The sequence below is a fragment of the Prenolepis imparis genome, unplaced genomic scaffold (assembly GCF_030444845.1).
Source record: "Prenolepis imparis isolate NDT839.2.m4 unplaced genomic scaffold, iyPreImpa1.0 SCAF_16, whole genome shotgun sequence".
Classification (NCBI taxonomy): Eukaryota; Metazoa; Arthropoda; class Insecta; order Hymenoptera; family Formicidae; genus Prenolepis; species Prenolepis imparis.
Window position 1 is genome coordinate 2,045,157 of NW_028141174.1, and position 20,057 is coordinate 2,065,213.

General features: G+C 35.9%; 1 protein-coding gene across 1 annotated transcript; it reads right to left on the reverse strand.

Moving 5' to 3' along the window:
- Nucleotides 1–11,806: 11,806 nt before the first annotated feature.
- On the reverse strand, nucleotides 11,807–13,452 carry LOC145946412 (uncharacterized). The gene is made up of 3 exons (XM_083056035.1): nucleotides 13,204–13,452; nucleotides 12,798–12,957; nucleotides 11,807–12,009 (listed from the first exon to the last, which is right to left on the reverse strand). The coding sequence occupies exons 1-3, from the start codon at nucleotides 13,450–13,452 to the stop codon at nucleotides 11,807–11,809; spliced, it is 612 nt and encodes a 203-aa protein (XP_082912161.1).
- Between the last annotated feature and the right edge of the window lie 6,605 nt (nucleotides 13,453–20,057).

Genomic DNA, 20,057 nt, shown 5'->3' on the forward strand with positions numbered 1-20,057 from the left:
GTCGCTTGTTATTCGCGGTTTATCTTTCTTGGACGAGTCTTGTTTTTTCTCTTCTTTGAACGGTACTGCTCGCAGGTCGAATTTCGCTTTTCCGATTCCGCCTGGTACGATTGTGTCTCCGTCGTTTATGAACACTATTTGTTGAGCCATTTGCTTGCCTTTTATCGTGTAGTTGAGATTGATTGGCTTTATAATCTCCGTGTTCGGCATTAGATTTTTTACGGAAATTAATGAGGTTACTTCCGCTACTGGCTTGTTGTTTGCGTCACTCAATTATCGACGGTCTCGTAGTTTTCTGCTGGTTTTTTGCATGTTTCCTCAGCATCTCGAGTCGTCGTTGTCTGCATGCTTGAATCTCCTGCAGGATGGTTTCTGCTTCGATCTCTTGCATGAGACTCTCTTCCTCCTCTCGTAGCTTGGCTGCTTCCTCCGGAGAAATCATTTCTTCTTCCGTTTGTTCGCTTATACTGTTAGTAATTACGCTTGTATTGACAACACGTCCGTACTCGCTCACGATTGACATGCGTCTGACGCCATCTTGCTTTCCGCTGTCACGTGTGTCTCGCTCGTCGCGCCATCGCCACGGTGTGTTCGTAAAGTTATCGCACGCGTGTGATGTGTTACTAAATGAGTTTTCTAATAGTTTATAATAAGTTTCGTGATAATTTATTGAGCTTTTAGGTACTATAGACATTATATCTAGTAAGTTAATACTATTTTCGCGCTCTTTGACTATATCGCTTTTTCCGTTGTTTTCGGCAAATTTTTCGGAAATTCCGTCAGTTTTTACGCTGTCTACAAATTTTTCTTTGAGATTATCGCTATCTTTATTATTTGAGTATGTTCGCGATTCGAAAGGTCGAGCGAAATCCGCGGGTTGAATCCGCCGAAATCTCCTTGCCGGTAGCTGGTGCCCCCTGACGCGATCACGCGAATCAAACAGAGAATGTGTCTCTCAATAACACAAAGGAATGCGTGTCGAAAATTAAAACCTGAAATGAAAAACACGACCAATCCGCGTCAAAGGAAATCGCGTGATAGCCCTGTGTTCGCGCTCGATTGGCTATTGAAGCTCATACGATCAATCCGTGGGGACTAGCTACCGTGTGAAAACTCACAACGATTGACTTCTTCGAGAGAAAACATCGCGCTCACACGTTCGCGTAGCCGATCTTAGAGTAAAATCGCGCTCTTGCTTACTAATAGTAAGCTACGTGCTTTGCATTATCACTTAATCTGCACGAAAGTTATAAGAATTAGTGCGACTGTTCACGAAGGGTCTAGTGATCCCTTCCTCAAATAAACTTGCTCCGTTACTAATTGTGATAGTAACAGATACAATAATAACGTTGGATTTAATTCTTTGACGTCTACTCTGGATCCAGTGTTTCCTATCCTCACTCACACAAAATCGCGAAACGAAATCCCGACGTTCCCAACGGAGCGTGTCCCGGCGAACAGAATAACTTTTTTCGTTATATACGAGGGTTGTCTGAAAAGTTTCCGACCTAACAAAGATACAAGACATTTTTTCTTCAAATTAATTTTTATTTTTCTACATAGTCTCCTTGTAAGTCTATACACTTCTTCCAGCGATGCTCTCATCTCTTCAACCCGTCCAAATAGTACTCGGCGTCTTTCTCTGCAAAATAGTTGTTTACGAAGGTGATGGCCTCCTCATTCGACGAAAATCTCTGTCCTCCGAGCGCAACTTTTAGCTTAGGGAACAAAAAAAAGTCGCTTGGGGCTAGATCTGGTGAGTAAGGAGGGTGGTCAAGCAGTTCAAACCGTAATTCGTGGATTTTCGCCATGGCAACCGCTGAGGTGTGAGACGGCGCATTGTCTTGGTGAAACAAAATTTTTTTTTTCTGCAAATGTGGCCGTTTTTCCGCAATTTCTGCCTTCAGCTTGTCAAGTACTGATGCGTAGTATGCTCCTGTAATGGTTTTTCCTTTTTGAAGATAATCGATTAAGATAACTCCATGACTATCCCAGAAAACAGTTGCCATCACTTTCCCAGCCGAAGGAACAACCTTTGCTTTTTTTGGAGCCGATTCCCCCTTCGCAGTCCACTGTTTTGACTGTGTTTTTGTTTCTGGAGTATAATGGTGTATCCAAGTTTCATCTACAGTAATTAATCGGCGCCAAAACTCTGATTTATTGCGCCTAAACTGCGCCAACAGAGCATTGGAAATGTTCATTCGAACACGTTTTTGGTCCAAAGTAACCAAACGCGGCACCCAACGCGCGGACAGCTTTCTCATGCCTAAATCTTGATTCAATATGTGACAAACACGTTCTTTGGACATGTTCATAGCCTCTGCTATCTCTCTAACTTTAATTCGACGGTTGTCTAGCACCATTTGGTGAACTTGAGCGATATTATCGTCAGTGGTTGCAGATTTTGGACGTCCCAAACGTTTATCGTCACCCAAGCTGGTACGGCCACGTTTAAATTCAGCAGCCCAAAATTTCACGGTGGTAAATGATGGTGCAGAGTCCCCGTACACAGCGTCTAACTCGTCTTTGATTTGCGTAGGCGTATTGCCTTTCAAAAACAAATATTTAATGACAGCTCGATACTCGATTTTTTCCATTTTCACAAAAACACTCACATCGACTCACTCAAATGATTGTCAAACAACAACTGCGCGTCCAAAATGGCTGAAATTTTGGTGAGTACCTTTCAAAGCATGCGCAAACACATTCCCCAACTTTTGTTTACGAGTGCTGCCATCTTCATGTTGAGGTCGGAAACTTTTCAGACAACCCTCGTAACGTATAATTTAAATCTCTTAGCGAGTCTATATCTATTTCTACTTAGCTGTCGCTATTTTGATCTAAGATTATCGTATCCGCTGATGAGTTTAATTCTACATCTACGATGTCTATTTCCGAACTGTTTGTATCTTGTAAATAATTTGTTTTCTCTATGTTCGGATGTAATTTTTCGCATGTATCTTTATTTTCCGCGTTTAATACGTCTATCTTGTAAATGTATTCGCGTTTATTGCTAGTTTCCGCGCTGTTTTGCGTATTCGCTATATTAATAATTTTTTCTACATATTGTTTGACTATTTGTATATCACTTAAGTTTTTTACATATGTTGTTTTTCCTAGCGCTTTTTTATCGCTTGTTTCTTTTACATATGCTACTTTTTCGCTTATTTTTGAACCTTTATTAATATTTTCGACTTTGATTTCTGTTTCAGGTACCTTTTTGGGCTTCTCCGCTGGATTTTTAGGTTCCTCCTGGTCATCTGTCATCCCAGTTGATCTCGTTTCACCAAGGATTTTGGTTCTCCTCCTCTGTGGCTCCACGGGATTTGTATTCATCGGTTCCTCCAACGTCTGTGGCTGCTTTTGGTGAGCATCCTCGTTTCCAGAAAATCTTCCGTCGCTTGCTGTTGGTTCCATTTTGCTGTCTCGTATTGCACCACTAGAGAGTTTTTTATTTTCTTTTCTATCTCTCTACGTGCTAATCTTCCGATCATCATGCATGGTTTTCCAGCGTCTAGGATTATTGCTTCTATTTCTTTGCTTTCGTTCCATATAGTTATTTGAACTCGTATCGCTTTGAATTTTATTTTTCTTTCGCGTTTTAGATACATCGGAATGCTGCTGGAATCTTTGATTCTCTCGAGTCTTCTTCCATCTTCTTCAATTTTCTTCACCGCTGCTTTGGAGATTACATTGAATTCTCCTTTGGTATCGAGAATTATCTTCATTTCTTCTCCCTCCACGTGTCCAGTAACGTAAGGTAAATGTTTCTTTCCCGATATTAAGTCGATTAGTCTAGAAATGTGTCTCATTCCTTTTTTCGCTGACCTTTTGACTTCTTCTTCTTTGCGATGTTTTTTCTGTTTCAGCGTGTCTGGATCTTCAGATGTCTCTTCCTTCCGTCTTGGTGTGGAATTTTTCATCGGATCCTTCGAGGTAAGTTTATCTTCTTGATTCATTTTTACGTCTTGTATGTATTCGTCGACGTCTTTTTTAGAAATCTTTTTAATTTCCCTTTCAGGTGTAAGGGTGTTTATTTGTATTTCAGGTTTTAATTTGGCTTCACGGTTTGGCTTCAGTTGACGTGAATTGTATGTGCCAATTACGTTTCCTTCTTCGTCCGCAATAAGATATGCGTTTTTTCTTATTTCCCGTTGCACTGTATATGGTCCGTCATACACTAAGTGTATTTTACGTGTTAGGCGTCTGTTTGCATCGCTCCTCCGGTGTAGTTTTGTCCACACTCTTGTCCCAGGCTCGTACACTTCTGCTTCTCCGTGTTTGTCCGCCTGCACTTTTCGTTAACTCGCTCTCCTCCTCAGGGTCTCGGTTGCTCTCTCGATCTTTTCTTGCAAAATTTCTTCCGGATCTCGTTCTTCTTCCGAGTTGTTGTCCAGCCCTCTTCTTGGTTTGAGTCTGTCGTCAATCGATAGTGAATTTGCGTTGCCTTCGTATAAGTCTATTGATCTTAGACCAGTGCTTCGGTGTGTCGTACTGTTGATAGTGTTTTCAGTACGTTTGATAATTTTGTCCCACCTGGTATGCGTCCTAATTCCCGCATCACACGTTCCACGGGATTGGATTGGGGATTATATGGCGTTGTTTTACGTATAGAGAAACCTATCTCGTCTGCAAATTCTCGCCATCGGTTTGTAATAAATTGCCCCCCGTTATCTGATAAAATTTCGTTGGGAATTCCCATTTCACGAAAATATCTGGTTTGTAAACTATCCATGATCGTTTCTAGTTTTTGATTCTTTAATGGATATAGCTTTGTCAGTTTTGAAAACTGATCCATCACAACTAGAATGTATTTAAGTCCGCGAGATGTCTGAGGTAATGGTCCGTACAGATCTATGGATACTACCTGCCCCGGTTTTTCCGGTAACTCAAAATATTGTGTTCCCCGGGTCGGTTTCGTATAATATTTTGTCATTTGACATATCTCACATGACGCTACCACGTCCCTCACTACGCGTTCTAGATTGTGGATTGAAAAATATTGTTTCACGAATTCCGCCACTTTGTCGGTTCCAAAGTGCAATAGGTAATACGTGGTGTAGAAGTTTCCACTTTATCGCCTCCGGTACGACTACTCTATCCTCGTTTTCCGCCTCGATACGAATTAATCCGTCGCGTTCTTTTAATTCGTCCGGCGCTTCTTCCGTTTCGCGCAATAACGCTTCATCGGCTTGTTGAGCGTTTTCTATGAATTCGACCCAATTCGTTGTTTCGTTCTGGTCATCCGGTAAATTTATCGCTGCGATATATTTTGTTTTGCCCTCTTTTTTCACGTATCCGTTCTTCACGTTATTTCGGGACAATGTATCGGCTATGACATTTTCTTTACCTGGTATATGACAGATGTCTAGATCAAACTCGTTTAGAAATGCTATCCAACGTGCTATACGCGTACTGTCGTCCGCACATGCCGTCATGAATTTTAATGCTCTGTGATCCGTGTGTACTCTCACGTGTCTTCCTAACAATGTGGTGTACCACTTTCTTAACGCCCATACTAGCGCTAAACATTCCATTTCCGTAATGGTGTAATTAAGTTCTGCGCCTTTTAAGCTACGGCTCGCATAAGCTACTGTGTATCTAATTTCCGGATCTTTGTCGCTGTATTGGTATAATCGCGCTCCTAATCCGTATTTCGACGCATCTACGTATATACCGAATTTGTATTCCGGTCGTATTACGTATAGACTCGGCGCATCAGTAAAAGCTCTCTTTACTTCGTTAAACGCGTTTTGTTCCTCGCTTGTCCAAACGAATTTCGCGCTCTTTTTAAGTAACCTTTCTAGAGGCTTGACCAGTTTTTTACGAAGCGTCTGTCCCAATTCATCTGTATCCCAATTCGCCTGTATCGCTTTTTTATTTTTCGGTTTTTCGAAGTTTTGAATCGCGAGTTTTGTGTCTTCGTTCATCTTTGCCTCGATTTGACTAAACATGTGCCCGAGAAATTTTATTTCCGTTTTTAAAAATTCGCACTTTTCTTTGTTTAACCGAAAACCTACTTTGCTTAACTTTTCCAACACGTATTTAATATGGAAAAGGTGTTCCTCTAGTGTGTTTGACGCAATCAATACGAGGTCATCATCGGAAAATCATCGAGGTATATTATTGTGAATGGATCGCATTCGTCTCCGATCGCTTTGTTTATCGCTCTCGTAAACGCTGAACTTGCTGTTTTTAATCCGAACGGCATTCTACGAAAAACGTATGTTTGATTGTTAAAGAGAAATCCCGTATATTGCTTACTGTCTTCGGTCAATGGGATTTGCCAGAATGCTTTCGACACGTTCAACGTCGTAAAGTATTTCTTGTCGCCTATCCGCCTAAATACCTCGTCGATCGTCGGTGGTTGATTGTGTTCGTTCGTCATTCTCTTATTGAGCTCTCTCGCGTCTAAACATAGTCTAATCTCACCGGTTCGTTTTACAACTACCACTAATAGGTTCACGTACTGTGTCGACGTTCTTTCGATTATTCCCGTTTCCTCGAGTTCGCGCAGGTATTCCTTTACTCGCTCTCGATGTGCTTCCGGCACTGGATAGATTTTGTTTTATACGGTCGATTCACGTTCATTTTAATTTCGTGAGAATAATGTGAGACGCAGCCAACTCCGTCCTCGAATAATTCGTGGTTGATTTCGAGTATATCAGCCAGCTGTTTTTCCGCGCTCTCTATCTCTATCGCGTTCATCTCGAACCGCATGTCGTTGTCTATCGGGAATTCTATTTCGAAGTTTTCACGTCCGCATTTTAAAATTGCTATCTGCTCGGTCAGAAAATCATGTCCTAATATCATCTCGTATGATAAATTTCGAACCACGTATAATTCGTGTACGAATTTTCTGTTCGCGATTGTGAAGCTAATCTGCACTCTATTCGCAATCGGGTGTCCACGATCTGAAAATGCCCCTACCAACGAGAATTTACGGATTGGAATTATGCGCATCTGCACTCCGCTAGTCGTTAGTTTGTCATAAAGGGATTTAGTAATCGCAGATATTTGTACACCTGTGTCTATTAAAGTTTTCACTTCTACACTTTCGATTTTAGCTACTACGAATGGCACCGCTTTGCACAACGCTTTATTTTGATCCTCTCTCGTGACCTCGTCTACGTCTCGAATCAATTGTTCCGTTCTCATTATCGCGATATGTTTATCTCTACCGCGTTCTTTGTCGCTTTCGCTATCCGTGTTATCCGGTTCGCTCGCGCTCTTATTCTGAGTTTTGATCGATGCGATTTTCTTACGATACGGCGTTCCCTTGTTTTCGGACGATTTGTTTTTTACCGTTTTTTCGGCCCTGTCCTTATCATAGGGGACTATTTGTTTGTCGTAGTCGCGTTTGTCGTCGTCATCGTCGTCTACCTCCTGAATAATCACTCCTTTTTCCGCGTTTTTCGCGTTATCGCGTTTTGTGTAATTATACGCGGATCCTTTTTTTGAGGTTTGATACGGTTTCGCGAGTTGTTCTTTACTCGTTTGTCCGCTCGTCCGCGTTGTTACTTGTCCGTACGCATTACCGTTTCTTTTATCGAGAAATTTATTTTCCTTTCCGGCGTCTTTACTTTTTACGGTTTCTTCATGGAATTTAGATTTTTGGAATCTCTTCCTCTCATATTCGAGTTCATCTAAAAGTTTTACAAACTCTTCTATGTTTTTTATAGTCGGACGAATTTCTCGCATTACGCTTACGCCAAAGTGTCTTTTTACGCACCGTATAATTTCAGATTCCGACATTGGCGGTTTAAGCAATTTCGCCTGTTTAGCTATGCCCATCGCGTATTCGGCCATCGAAATACTAGAATCGAATTTATAATTCCCGGTATATACGTCCTCTCGGAAACGAGCTTGTTGCTCTTCCCCCCAGAAGTAATCTATAAACGCGCTTTTCGCTTCGTCTATATCGTCCGGTTCCCTCACATCGATCCAGTTCAATGCGTTTGATTTCATGCACTTTGTAAAATAGTACAACTGTTCGCGCCTATCTACTCCCTCGTATTCGGCTATTTTCTCGAATCGCTGTATACATCTCATGGGATTTTGTATGTCGGTTCTTCCCGTAAATTTCAAATCTTCGAACGGGTTTTTTAACCATCCTCCGCGTGGTAATTTAGCTACAATGTTCGCGTTCTCGTTAACCGTTACCATATTTCGATTCGTGTTTCCCGTTTCTCGTTCGTCGTCAGACATTTTACTACCGGATTCGCAATCCTCCGATTGTCCGCTTTCTACTTCGCTCGGGTTTTTTCGCATGCGTTTCTCGATTGCTTCCATACGTCGGCACAATTCGCGTAACACTCCGCTGAGTCCTTCATCTACCACTCTTCTCTCTTTTTCCGGTTCGCTGCTGTAAACCGAATCATTATCACGCGCTCTCGTTATTTCCGCTACGCGCTTACTCATTTTTTCCACCTGATCGCGTAACATTTGTACTTCCGCGTTCTTGACGATCAACTCCTCCTCGAGAGTCGTTTTCTTTGTCGTCGCTCGCATTGTTACTTTTTCCGTACGTTTCGTCGGCGATCTAGTTACTAACGGGATTTTTCCGTCTTCGCGATCTCCCGTCCCTCTCATGTCTTTGTCATTATTGTCCGTCATTATTGCCTCTTTACCATATTGTTCGGAATAATTCTATCTGCGCTAAACGTTCGACTTATTCTCCGTCGCGTCGTTGCGTTTCGAGTCGCGTCACGTTTTTGTCGAAATCGCTTTCGCGTTCGCGTACACTGTTTACTGAAACTAACGTCACTTGTTACGACAGAGTCCTGTCACGGTCGCCAGACTGGAATTTCCTACTATTAGGGTTTCGTTTACTGGCTAGCAGAATCGCTACTAAACGGGCTTTCACCTCAGACACCGCACTCGCGCATTATATCGCTATCAGACTTCGTTCAGATTACAAATCCGCGGTTGTCAGAAAGTTAGACGCGCAGGCTAATATTCACTGTGATCGGACACTGACTCGACGAGAACTACAGAGTAGTTAAATATAGGTATCTCTTACCTTAGATAAACGGTCGCCAGTTCATTTATCCTCCAATGAACAAGGAATGCCTTTGTTTCAGATACTGCGCACTGGTCCTTTGTCTCCATCCAACATCTGTCAAGATGGCCGCCGTAACTACGCAGTTCCTTTGTGTCGACCACCGTTTCCAAGATGGCCGTCTCGACACGTTCGCACAAGTCTGGATGACGCAATTATCTCACCCAGCTAAGTATGCTAATTTTCACCTCCCTTTATCACCTTCCCGTTTTTAATTAGTCCCTTTTCTTTTGTTTCAGGTCTTCGCAGGATACCAGGATCACCAAGGACACCAAGAAAAATTATGGACTTCCAGGATCGCGGGATTTCGCCAGGGTAAGTAAATTTCACAGCACTGATATTTTTTATAACAATAATAAAAAATATAAATATATTTAAATATTTCAGGCTACACTCGGAATCTTTAGATTCTCGCTATTACATATTTAGTTTACGCAATTTGGCTGCGTGACTGCGCACTTCGCGATATCTCAGATATTCTAAGATTGTTAATTTCGCGCACGCTATAACACGTTCGAACCTTAATCACGTCGCGATCTTATTTCTCGCTTACAATGGACCACGCCCGTGTTTATTCACGACAATTAATCGATCGGACGTTTTACACAAGTCCACGGACTTCCGTTCGCGATGCCTCTAACTTCGAACCGTTTGGTTGGTTCTCACCGCCGCAAGACGAAAAGCCTCTCTCTGTCTAGAGAGCCTCCGTATATACTTGTTCCCCCACCATCGGGTTTCTCCCAATGCGCGTGCCTTCGGCGGCTCGACGCATGCGCCCTTTGCGCCGCTTACTTCGCTGGAGTTACAAGTAAACAGTTTTACAAAATAATATAAATACGCTGCTTTTAGGTTTTCTACCCTCGCTGCTTGACAAATAAACAAAATATAACTTTTCGCAACTGAAAATAAATAACTAATAATGTTATTGGCGAAAGTGTAGGAAAGTGCCGATCCTACAAGAGTCGGGAGTGCAGTTGCGCTGCACTTTTTTGCACTTATCGCGTTTTCGCTTGCGCCTTCGCTATTGCCGCTAAGTATAACGCGTTTTGGCCCTTTCTGGCCTGCCTGTCATAATCTAATAAGTCCCATAAAATAATAAGAAATAATAATTAACATAATTAAACCTTCGCTTATTCGCGATCCGTTTACATGCATTTTCTATACGCGCTCAGACGCCTTTCCGACTGTTCGCGCGTTTACGCAATATAATATAACTAATATATTTATCAAAACAAAAACGACTTTTGGCTCGCTGCCCTTTAAGTACACTTTTATGTTGTACTTTTATGTCTTAACTCTAATATTTACATTTTTTTACAGGGGCTCCGCTCCGCTGACGTCGCCTCCTTCCTCCCGCCTGCAGCTCCCCAGGATCGCCACCTTGGAAGAACTTCCGCTGTCGTCCTCCCGGTGCTCGGTTCTGACAATTTTGAGCCTCTGGACCACCTTCGGTATATGTCTCCGGGCCTGTCTCCACTGTCGACTCCTGGCTGCTCCTCCGCTCTGCCGTGCGTCCCGGCGAGGAATGTGGTTTTTCCTCCGGCTTCAAGGTTAGGTTAAGGCCCTGCACATAATAGACAAAATATTAGGAATAAATATTAAATATTAGGAATAAGAATTATTTTAAAATAATAAAATCGAAAAATCTCCGATATAAAAATACAAATTCGGATGTAAAGAGCTCTTATTAGCTCATTAGTCCTTTTACTAGTCCTTTATATCCGAATTTGTATTTTTTATATCAGTCTTTTCAAGATTTTATTTTAAAATAATTCTTATTCCTAATATTTAATATTTATTCTTTATATTCTCTATTGTGCACAGGGCCTAAGTTAAATTAAGTTAGGTTATTAATTTAATAATTTTATTTTAATATTAATAATTTATTTTATTATAAACATCTAATTTGCAACTCTAAACGCTTTTCACACCATTCATTTCTTGTTTGCTTCGCGCTGTTAAATGTCTAAATTATTTTGAAAAAGATATATTTTTAGCGTAAACGCGCGGCATTTTCTGTTGCGCGATTTTTTTTTAAGTGAGTATCATATGTACCAGAATTAGTATAATTATATACATAATTTTTTTTCAACAGTTATACAGCGCATGAATTCAGTTACTACATACAAATTATACTAATTCTGGTATATATGATTGCTCACTTAGAAAGAATCGCGCAACAGAAAATGTTGCGCGTTAACGCTAAAAATATATCTTTTTTAAAACAATCTAGACATTTATATACAAATTATACTAATTCTGGTACATATGATACTTGCTAACTTGAAGTTTTCATTACAAATAATTATTATTTAAAATAATACTTGCGGAATACTTATTTAAAAAAAAAACAAAAAATAAAATTAAAAACTTATTAAATGTGAAGTAGAGGTAATTTTATTTTTCATTTTTGATGATGAAAATAAATTTTTCAAAATTAAACTTGTGCCAAGTAATTCTAAGTAAGTAAAATAAAAAACAATTTTTCCTTTCTTATTATTATTATTAAACTCTAAAATTTTTTCTGAATTTGAAAGATATGTTTGTAAATATTTGTACTATATATTGATTAATTTTATGAAATATGTAAACAAAATTATTTGATTTGTAATAATAATATATTATTATTAAGGCTCCTGACTCCTCGTCGACCATGTCCTCGACACGACCTCGTCGACCACAAAAAAAAATATTTAAAATAAATAAAATATTAAATGGGAGGTTGACGGCACTTTGATGTTGCACTCAATGATGTTCTTCGGGTTCTTCGGGTTCTTCGAGTTGTTCAGGTTCTTCAGGTTCTTCAAGTTCATTGTTTCGGACTTGATTTCTTTCTCTTTCTTTTTCTCTCTTTCGATCCATGCGTTCTTTGGCATGTGCTAACCATATTTTTATGGGACTAGAAATGTGTTCATCCTTCACAGATGTATGTGCGTTTCTTATAACACCTGCAAAACAACAAATTTTTATATTATCTCTTTATTATTTCTTAGTTAATAAAAGAACAAATATCTTTATCACTACAAGTTTGTAATACTATATGATTATAAATTAAATTATTAAAGTAATAAATATATTTTTAATGCACGTATATAAATGTGACGGATAATTGAAAAATTTTAAGGTTCTTGGGTTCTCACCGTGGCCATGTTAGATTGTAACATCAGAGGCGAGAAAGCACACGCTGAAAATTCTTAGATGCCATTTTTAAATGAAAAGATATTTCGATGAAATACTATTTCAGATTGCTTTAGCACACTTTTACAATACCTCGAAAATTATTTTTTTCCTTCGATAGTCAATTTACTGTAAAATGATCGTGATATCAAATTGTCATGCGGAATGACTGCAAAAATTAGACAGACTAGGCCTCATATTACAGTCATTTTACAGCTGTTGATTATAAAGGAAAAAAGAGTTTTTGAGATATTTTAAGAGTGTGCTAAAGCCATCTAAAGTGCTGTTTCATCGAAATATTTTTTCATTTGTAAATGGCATGTATAAGAATTTTTAATGTTTTCTCGCCTTTGACGTCAATTCTAACATGGTCGACGAGGAGCCAGGAGCCTTAATAATAATATATTATTATTACACATCAATAATTTTGTTCACATATTTCATAAAATTAATCAATATATAGTACAAATATTTACAAACATATCTTTCAAATTCAGAAAAATTTTTAGAGTTTAATAATATTAATAAGAAAGGAAAAATGGTATTTTATTTTACTTACTTAGAATTACTTGGCACAAGTTTAATTTTGAAAAATTTCCTTTTTTCTTGGCACCGTGCCAACTAAACAGCACTGCAACTTCGTTTGAGACTATTTGTCTCATTAAACATAAGCAAGAATGTTTAACATCTTGCCCTGTTAATCGTGCTAATTGTTTGATCTAGAATAATTTGAAATTATTATTATTATACCTATGTTTCAAATATGAACAATCAAAAATATAGCTATTTTAACTATTCTTCGGAAGCGTCTTAGACGTCCCTAATTAAACAAGTGATATCAAATTCAGGATCTACAATTCTTAAACTGCAATCGTAAACTATTACTAATTGTCCTTCTTATAAAAAAAAAAAAAAAAAAACCGTTGTGTGTGTGTGTGTGTGCGTGCGTGCGCTGTTATATTTACCATTTCATTCCGATAAGATGCATTATTGCCAAGTTTTCTTTCCATAGCTTGTAATTCATTTTCATTTTTCAAAGGCAGATCTTGAAAAATGTCAATTTTTTCCTTTTCTTCTTCTGGCTGTATTGTATTAGACATCTTGTCTAAAATTTGTTTTTGTCGTTTTGCGACATTACTTATTTTAATTTCGAGATGCTGGAATTTTTGAACGACATAGCGTTCAAAATCAGATCCTACACTTAAAAAATACATTAATAAGTATATGTATATATATATATATATATATATATATATGACAATTTTACCTTCTTTTTACCTGTAGATTGTCTTTTTTTACTATAAATTCTAGGACACCTTGTATGCATATGTGTATATATATGTATATATGTACAGGGTGTTTCTGCGACATACACATCAGTATGTCGGGTTGCCTATTCGTGCAGGCGCGCATGGTCGTTCATAGCTGCGTAGGCTTTGGCGCAGCTATATTCACTCGTATAAGCTGTGAACACAGGCGCAGTTGTGAACGACCATGCGCGCCTGCACGAATAGGCAACCCGACATACTGATGTGTATGTCGCAGAAACACTACAGTATCTGTGCCTAGCGGTAAGTTTTATAATGCAATATCAATTATATGCACGAAAAGCATCTGCTTTCGAATTGAATAAATTCTATCCAAATGCTAGCGGGGCATCAATATCACCAACACTTTTTATACATATATTTTTGAACGAATTACAATGTCTACCTTGTAATACAATTAATACTACTCAATATAATTTCTAATCGTAGTTTAGAATTTTAGTTATACTAATTCGATTAAAATATCAGCTTTGTATTATACGGAGAAATATAATTCAGAAATATTTCCAGAGAAATTAATTACTACCAGATTATAAAAGAACAGAACAGAAATTGTAATCTCTCCTAAGAGAAAAAATCATATTAATAATTTCATTGATAATCGAATTTGTAAAATTTTAAATATCCTCATTCTTACTTTCGATGTCACTCTATAAAAATCGATGTTTTTTTGACATGTGCATTTAAATTACGGATATCATCGTCTATTTCTAATGTTGAACTTGTGTAACGTTTTTTGCCTTAATTGCGTCTTCTATTTAAGGATAAATTCTGGAATCTCATGACAATTCGAAAAATTCCATCAAGAATGTATCAGGCATTTCAACTACGAATTTCTGTGCAATACTTGCTACTGTAACAATAAGCTTTATTCGCAAGCAAAAAATACGACCGATACTGCCACAAGATTTTTATTTTTGATTTGAAAAATGCATTCTATATAATTCCTAATAATAAAATTATTGTTAATAATTTAATGAAGCCACAAGTTTAAAAATTTTAACTTACTACAAAGTATAGCCTGCGCAAATAAGTTATGCAGAAAAAACGCACATTAATAACAAAATTTGTTCAACAAAGTCAGATAAACAAGTTTTGATAAATAATAATAAAGTTATGAAGAATAAAACTTTTGCTCGCTATGAATTAAATTTCCAGTTAAGCCACATATTATGTACCTTCAATCATATTTAGATTTTTAGAAAACTGAGCTTAAAAGGACGTTAAAAAGAGGATAAGCAACCTTGAAAGAAACCATCCGCAGAGAAAGAATTTCTTAAAGGAATGCTGCGACGAATCATTTGTCACGGTATTTCTTTTCAATAGCAGCAGCTTCTAAGAACATATTTTTAATCGATACTTAAAATATAGTATAATATAGACTGAATATTGAGATAAAAAAATTTAAGTATAGCCTTAGTTGCAAATGTATTGTGAGCACATACTCACAAAATACATACACATGCATACACAGCGCAAATAAAGTAGCACTATATTAGACACGTTTTTTTTCTCTCTCTATTGTTGATTCTTATACTAAAATATTGCTAAAAAAAAAAAAAAACATCGGGAATGCTTTATCCACTTAAACATTGTGTTTATTATTTAAAATTTTATATACTCTATAACGTTATGCAGATGTTTTATTGTCAATATTTTCATTGTTCTCTCTGATATTACGCTTGACATTTCTTTCTCATATTACGCGTCTCTGTAAGATATTTCCAGCGGCTAAGTAAAATCTAAAAACTGCAGTTCAGGTAAACGAAATGTTTAGAAACGAAAATGCGTTATTGACAGACCGAACAATAACCGCTTAAATACACGAACAAAATAGTGTTAGGTTGTAGGTCCTGCATAGCGCCGTGGTCAAGAGCAGCTGTCCCGAAAATGCAATGGAGAAGAGGAACCTGAGTTCGAGTCCCGAACGTTCCAACCCCTATACGTTACAATTTATGTTTGTTATAATTTATTTGTGGGAGAGTGCAAAACTCTTACCCCACGCTACCAAAAATTGTGTGTCTAACTATTATATAATTACAATAATTACAGAAAGCCAGTCACATAATGAGACTAACAGACCGAGGGCAACCGCCGTTGTTGATCACGGTAAACCCCGACACGAGCAGATATAAAATAAACACATTTTTGAGCTTTCTTATAAAACAGCTTTCTTTATTTTTGCTTACGCGAAATCATTTCTTGTTTATCGCCATCTATCGCGGAAAAGTAGATATAATAATTCAATGACACACATATACCTATACATACATACCTAATACATATACAATAAATATATACGTGTCTTTCTAGATTATATATTTTCTTTTCCACAATAAATGGCGATAAGTAAGAAATGATTTCGCGTAAGCAAAAATAAACCAGCTGTTCTATAAGAAACACTATTTCCAAAATATATTCATACTTATCGCATACTCTGTAACTGTACATTTATTTAGACACATTATAATTTTTCGATAATATTGCGGAATCTTGAACAACAGAAACTCCCCACATATTAATTAAAATTAAAACAAACATAATTGTAATTTAAAACATTTTGAAAATAGTTTACAGAGATGTATAAAATCAGCAACAACTGCGTTACGAAACATTCATCGTATAAAATTAAACTACCTATAAAACTTAGAAAGACACACGTCTATTGAATAAATCTAAATGATTTGAAGGTACACATAAAATATGCTTTACTAGATTTTAATCCATAACAGATAAAAATTTATTTATTCCTTTTTCTTCATAACTTTATTACTATTTATCAGAACATGTTTGTCTGGCTTTCTTAAACAAATTTATATATTAATATTATTAATAATGGAGATAAGATAAGTAAAAATAATGATGGGATTTATGGAAATTCATATTAGAAAAATGCATTCTTTCACGCGTATACATACGCGTAATACACAAGGAGAATTTTCTCTTAGAATTTACCCCGAAAATCATGATAATCGGGGATAATATGATGGAAGGAATTTTATGAGAATTTCTTTGATTAATATGCATCACAATAAAAATAATAATATCTATTACAATAAAATATAAAATATGCTTTGTGATAAATTTTATTTTTTTTACTGTGATGAATATTAATCAAAGAAATTCTCATAAAATTCCTTCCATCATATTGTCCTCGATTACCATGATTTTCGGGGTAAATTGTAAGATCCTGCGCACAATAGAGAAAATATTAGGAATAAATATTGAATATTAGGAATAAGAATTATTTTGAAATAATAAAATCGAAAAAACTCTGATATACAAATACAAATTCAAGTATAAAGGGCTCTTCAGCTTATTATTAGCCCTTATTATATTAGTACTTTATATCCGAATTTTGTATTTTTTATATTAGGGTCTTTTCGATTTTATTACTTTAAAATAATTCTTATTCCTAATATTTAATATTTATTTCTAATATTTTCTCTATTGTGCGCAGGGCCTAAGAGAAAATTCTTTCAATGTATGTACAGTATCTGTGCCTAGCGGTAAGTTTTATAATGCAATATCAATTATATGCACGAAAAGCATCTGCTTTCGAATTGAATAAATTCTATCCAAATGCTAGCGGGGCATCAATATCACCAACACTTTTTATACATATATTTTTGAACGAATTACAATGTCTACCTTGTAATACAATTAATACTACTCAATATAATTTCTAATCGTAGTTTAGAATTTTAGTTATACTAATTCGATTAAAATATCAGCTTTGTATTATACGGAGAAATATAATTCAGAAATATTTCCAGAGAAATTAATTACTACCAGATTATAAAAGAACAGAACAGAAATTGTAATCTCTCCTAAGAGAAAAAATCATATTAATAATTTCATTGATAATCGAATTTGTAAAATTTTAAATATCCTCATTCTTACTTTCGATGTCACTCTATAAAAATCGATGTTTTTTTGACATGTGCATTTAAATTACGGATATCATCGTCTATTTCTAATGTTGAACTTGTGTAACGTTTTTTGCCTTAATTGCGTCTTCTATTTAAGGATAAATTCTGGAATCTCATGACAATTCGAAAAATTCCATCAAGAATGTATCAGGCATTTCAACTACGAATTTCTGTGCAATACTTGCTACTGTAACAATAAGCTTTATTCGCAAGCAAAAAATACGACCGATACTGCCACAAGATTTTTATTTTTGATTTGAAAAATGCATTCTATATAATTCCTAATAATAAAATTATTGTTAATAATTTAATGAAGCCACAAGTTTAAAAATTTTAACTTACTACAAAGTATAGCCTGCGCAAATAAGTTATGCAGAAAAAACGCACATTAATAACAAAATTTGTTCAACAAAGTCAGATAAACAAGTTTTGATAAATAATAATAAAGTTATGAAGAATAAAACTTTTGCTCGCTATGAATTAAATTTCCAGTTAAGCCACATATTATGTACCTTCAATCATATTTAGATTTTTAGAAAACTGAGCTTAAAAGGACGTTAAAAAGAGGATAAGCAACCTTGAAAGAAACCATCCGCAGAGAAAGAATTTCTTAAAGGAATGCTGCGACGAATCATTTGTCACGGTATTTCTTTTCAATAGCAGCAGCTTCTAAGAACATATTTTTAATCGATACTTAAAATATAGTATAATATAGACTGAATATTGAGATAAAAAAATTTAAGTATAGCCTTAGTTGCAAATGTATTGTGAGCACATACTCACAAAATACATACACATGCATACACAGCGCAAATAAAGTAGCACTATATTAGACACGTTTTTTTTCTCTCTCTATTGTTGATTCTTATACTAAAATATTGCTAAAAAAAAAAAAAAAACATCGGGAATGCTTTATCCACTTAAACATTGTGTTTATTATTTAAAATTTTATATACTCTATAACGTTATGCAGATGTTTTATTGTCAATATTTTCATTGTTCTCTCTGATATTACGCTTGACATTTCTTTCTCATATTACGCGTCTCTGTAAGATATTTCCAGCGGCTAAGTAAAATCTAAAAACTGCAGTTCAGGTAAACGAAATGTTTAGAAACGAAAATGCGTTATTGACAGACCGAACAATAACCGCTTAAATACACGAACAAAATAGTGTTAGGTTGTAGGTCCTGCATAGCGCCGTGGTCAAGAGCAGCTGTCCCGAAAATGCAATGGAGAAGAGGAACCTGAGTTCGAGTCCCGAACGTTCCAACCCCTATACGTTACAATTTATGTTTGTTATAATTTATTTGTGGGAGAGTGCAAAACTCTTACCCCACGCTACCAAAAATTGTGTGTCTAACTATTATATAATTACAATAATTACAGAAAGCCAGTCACATAATGAGACTAACAGACCGAGGGCAACCGCCGTTGTTGATCACGGTAAACCCCGACACGAGCAGATATAAAATAAACACATTTTTGAGCTTTCTTATAAAACAGCTTTCTTTATTTTTGCTTACGCGAAATCATTTCTTGTTTATCGCCATCTATCGCGGAAAAGTAGATATAATAATTCAATGACACACATATACCTATACATACATACCTAATACATATACAATAAATATATACGTGTCTTTCTAGATTATATATTTTCTTTTCCACAATAAATGGCGATAAGTAAGAAATGATTTCGCGTAAGCAAAAATAAACCAGCTGTTCTATAAGAAACACTATTTCCAAAATATATTCATACTTATCGCATACTCTGTAACTGTACATTTATTTAGACACATTATAATTTTTCGATAATATTGCGGAATCTTGAACAACAGAAACTCCCCACATATTAATTAAAATTAAAACAAACATAATTGTAATTTAAAACATTTTGAAAATAGTTTACAGAGATGTATAAAATCAGCAACAACTGCGTTACGAAACATTCATCGTGTAAAATTAAACTACCTATAAAACTTAGAAAGACACACGTCTATTGAATAAATCTAAATGATTTGAAGGTACACATAAAATATGCTTTACTAGATTTTAATCCATAACAGATAAAAATTTATTTATTCCTTTTTCTTCATAACTTTATTACTATTTATCAGAACATGTTTGTCTGGCTTTCTTAAACAAATTTATATATTAATATTATTAATAATGGAGATAAGATAAGTAAAAATAATGATGGGATTTATGGAAATTCATATTAGAAAAATGCATTCTTTCACGCGTATACATACGCGTAATACACAAGGAGAATTTTCTCTTAGAATTTACCCCGAAAATCATGATAATCGGGGATAATATGATGGAAGGAATTTTATGAGAATTTCTTTGATTAATATGCATCACAATAAAAATAATAATATCTATTACAATAAAATATAAAATATGTTTTGTGATAAATTTTATTTTTTTTACTGTGATGAATATTAATCAAAGAAATTAAAATTATCATAAAATTCCTTCCATCATATTGTCCTCGATTACCATGATTTTCGGGGTAAATTGTAAGATCCTGCGCACAATAGAGAAAATATTAGGAA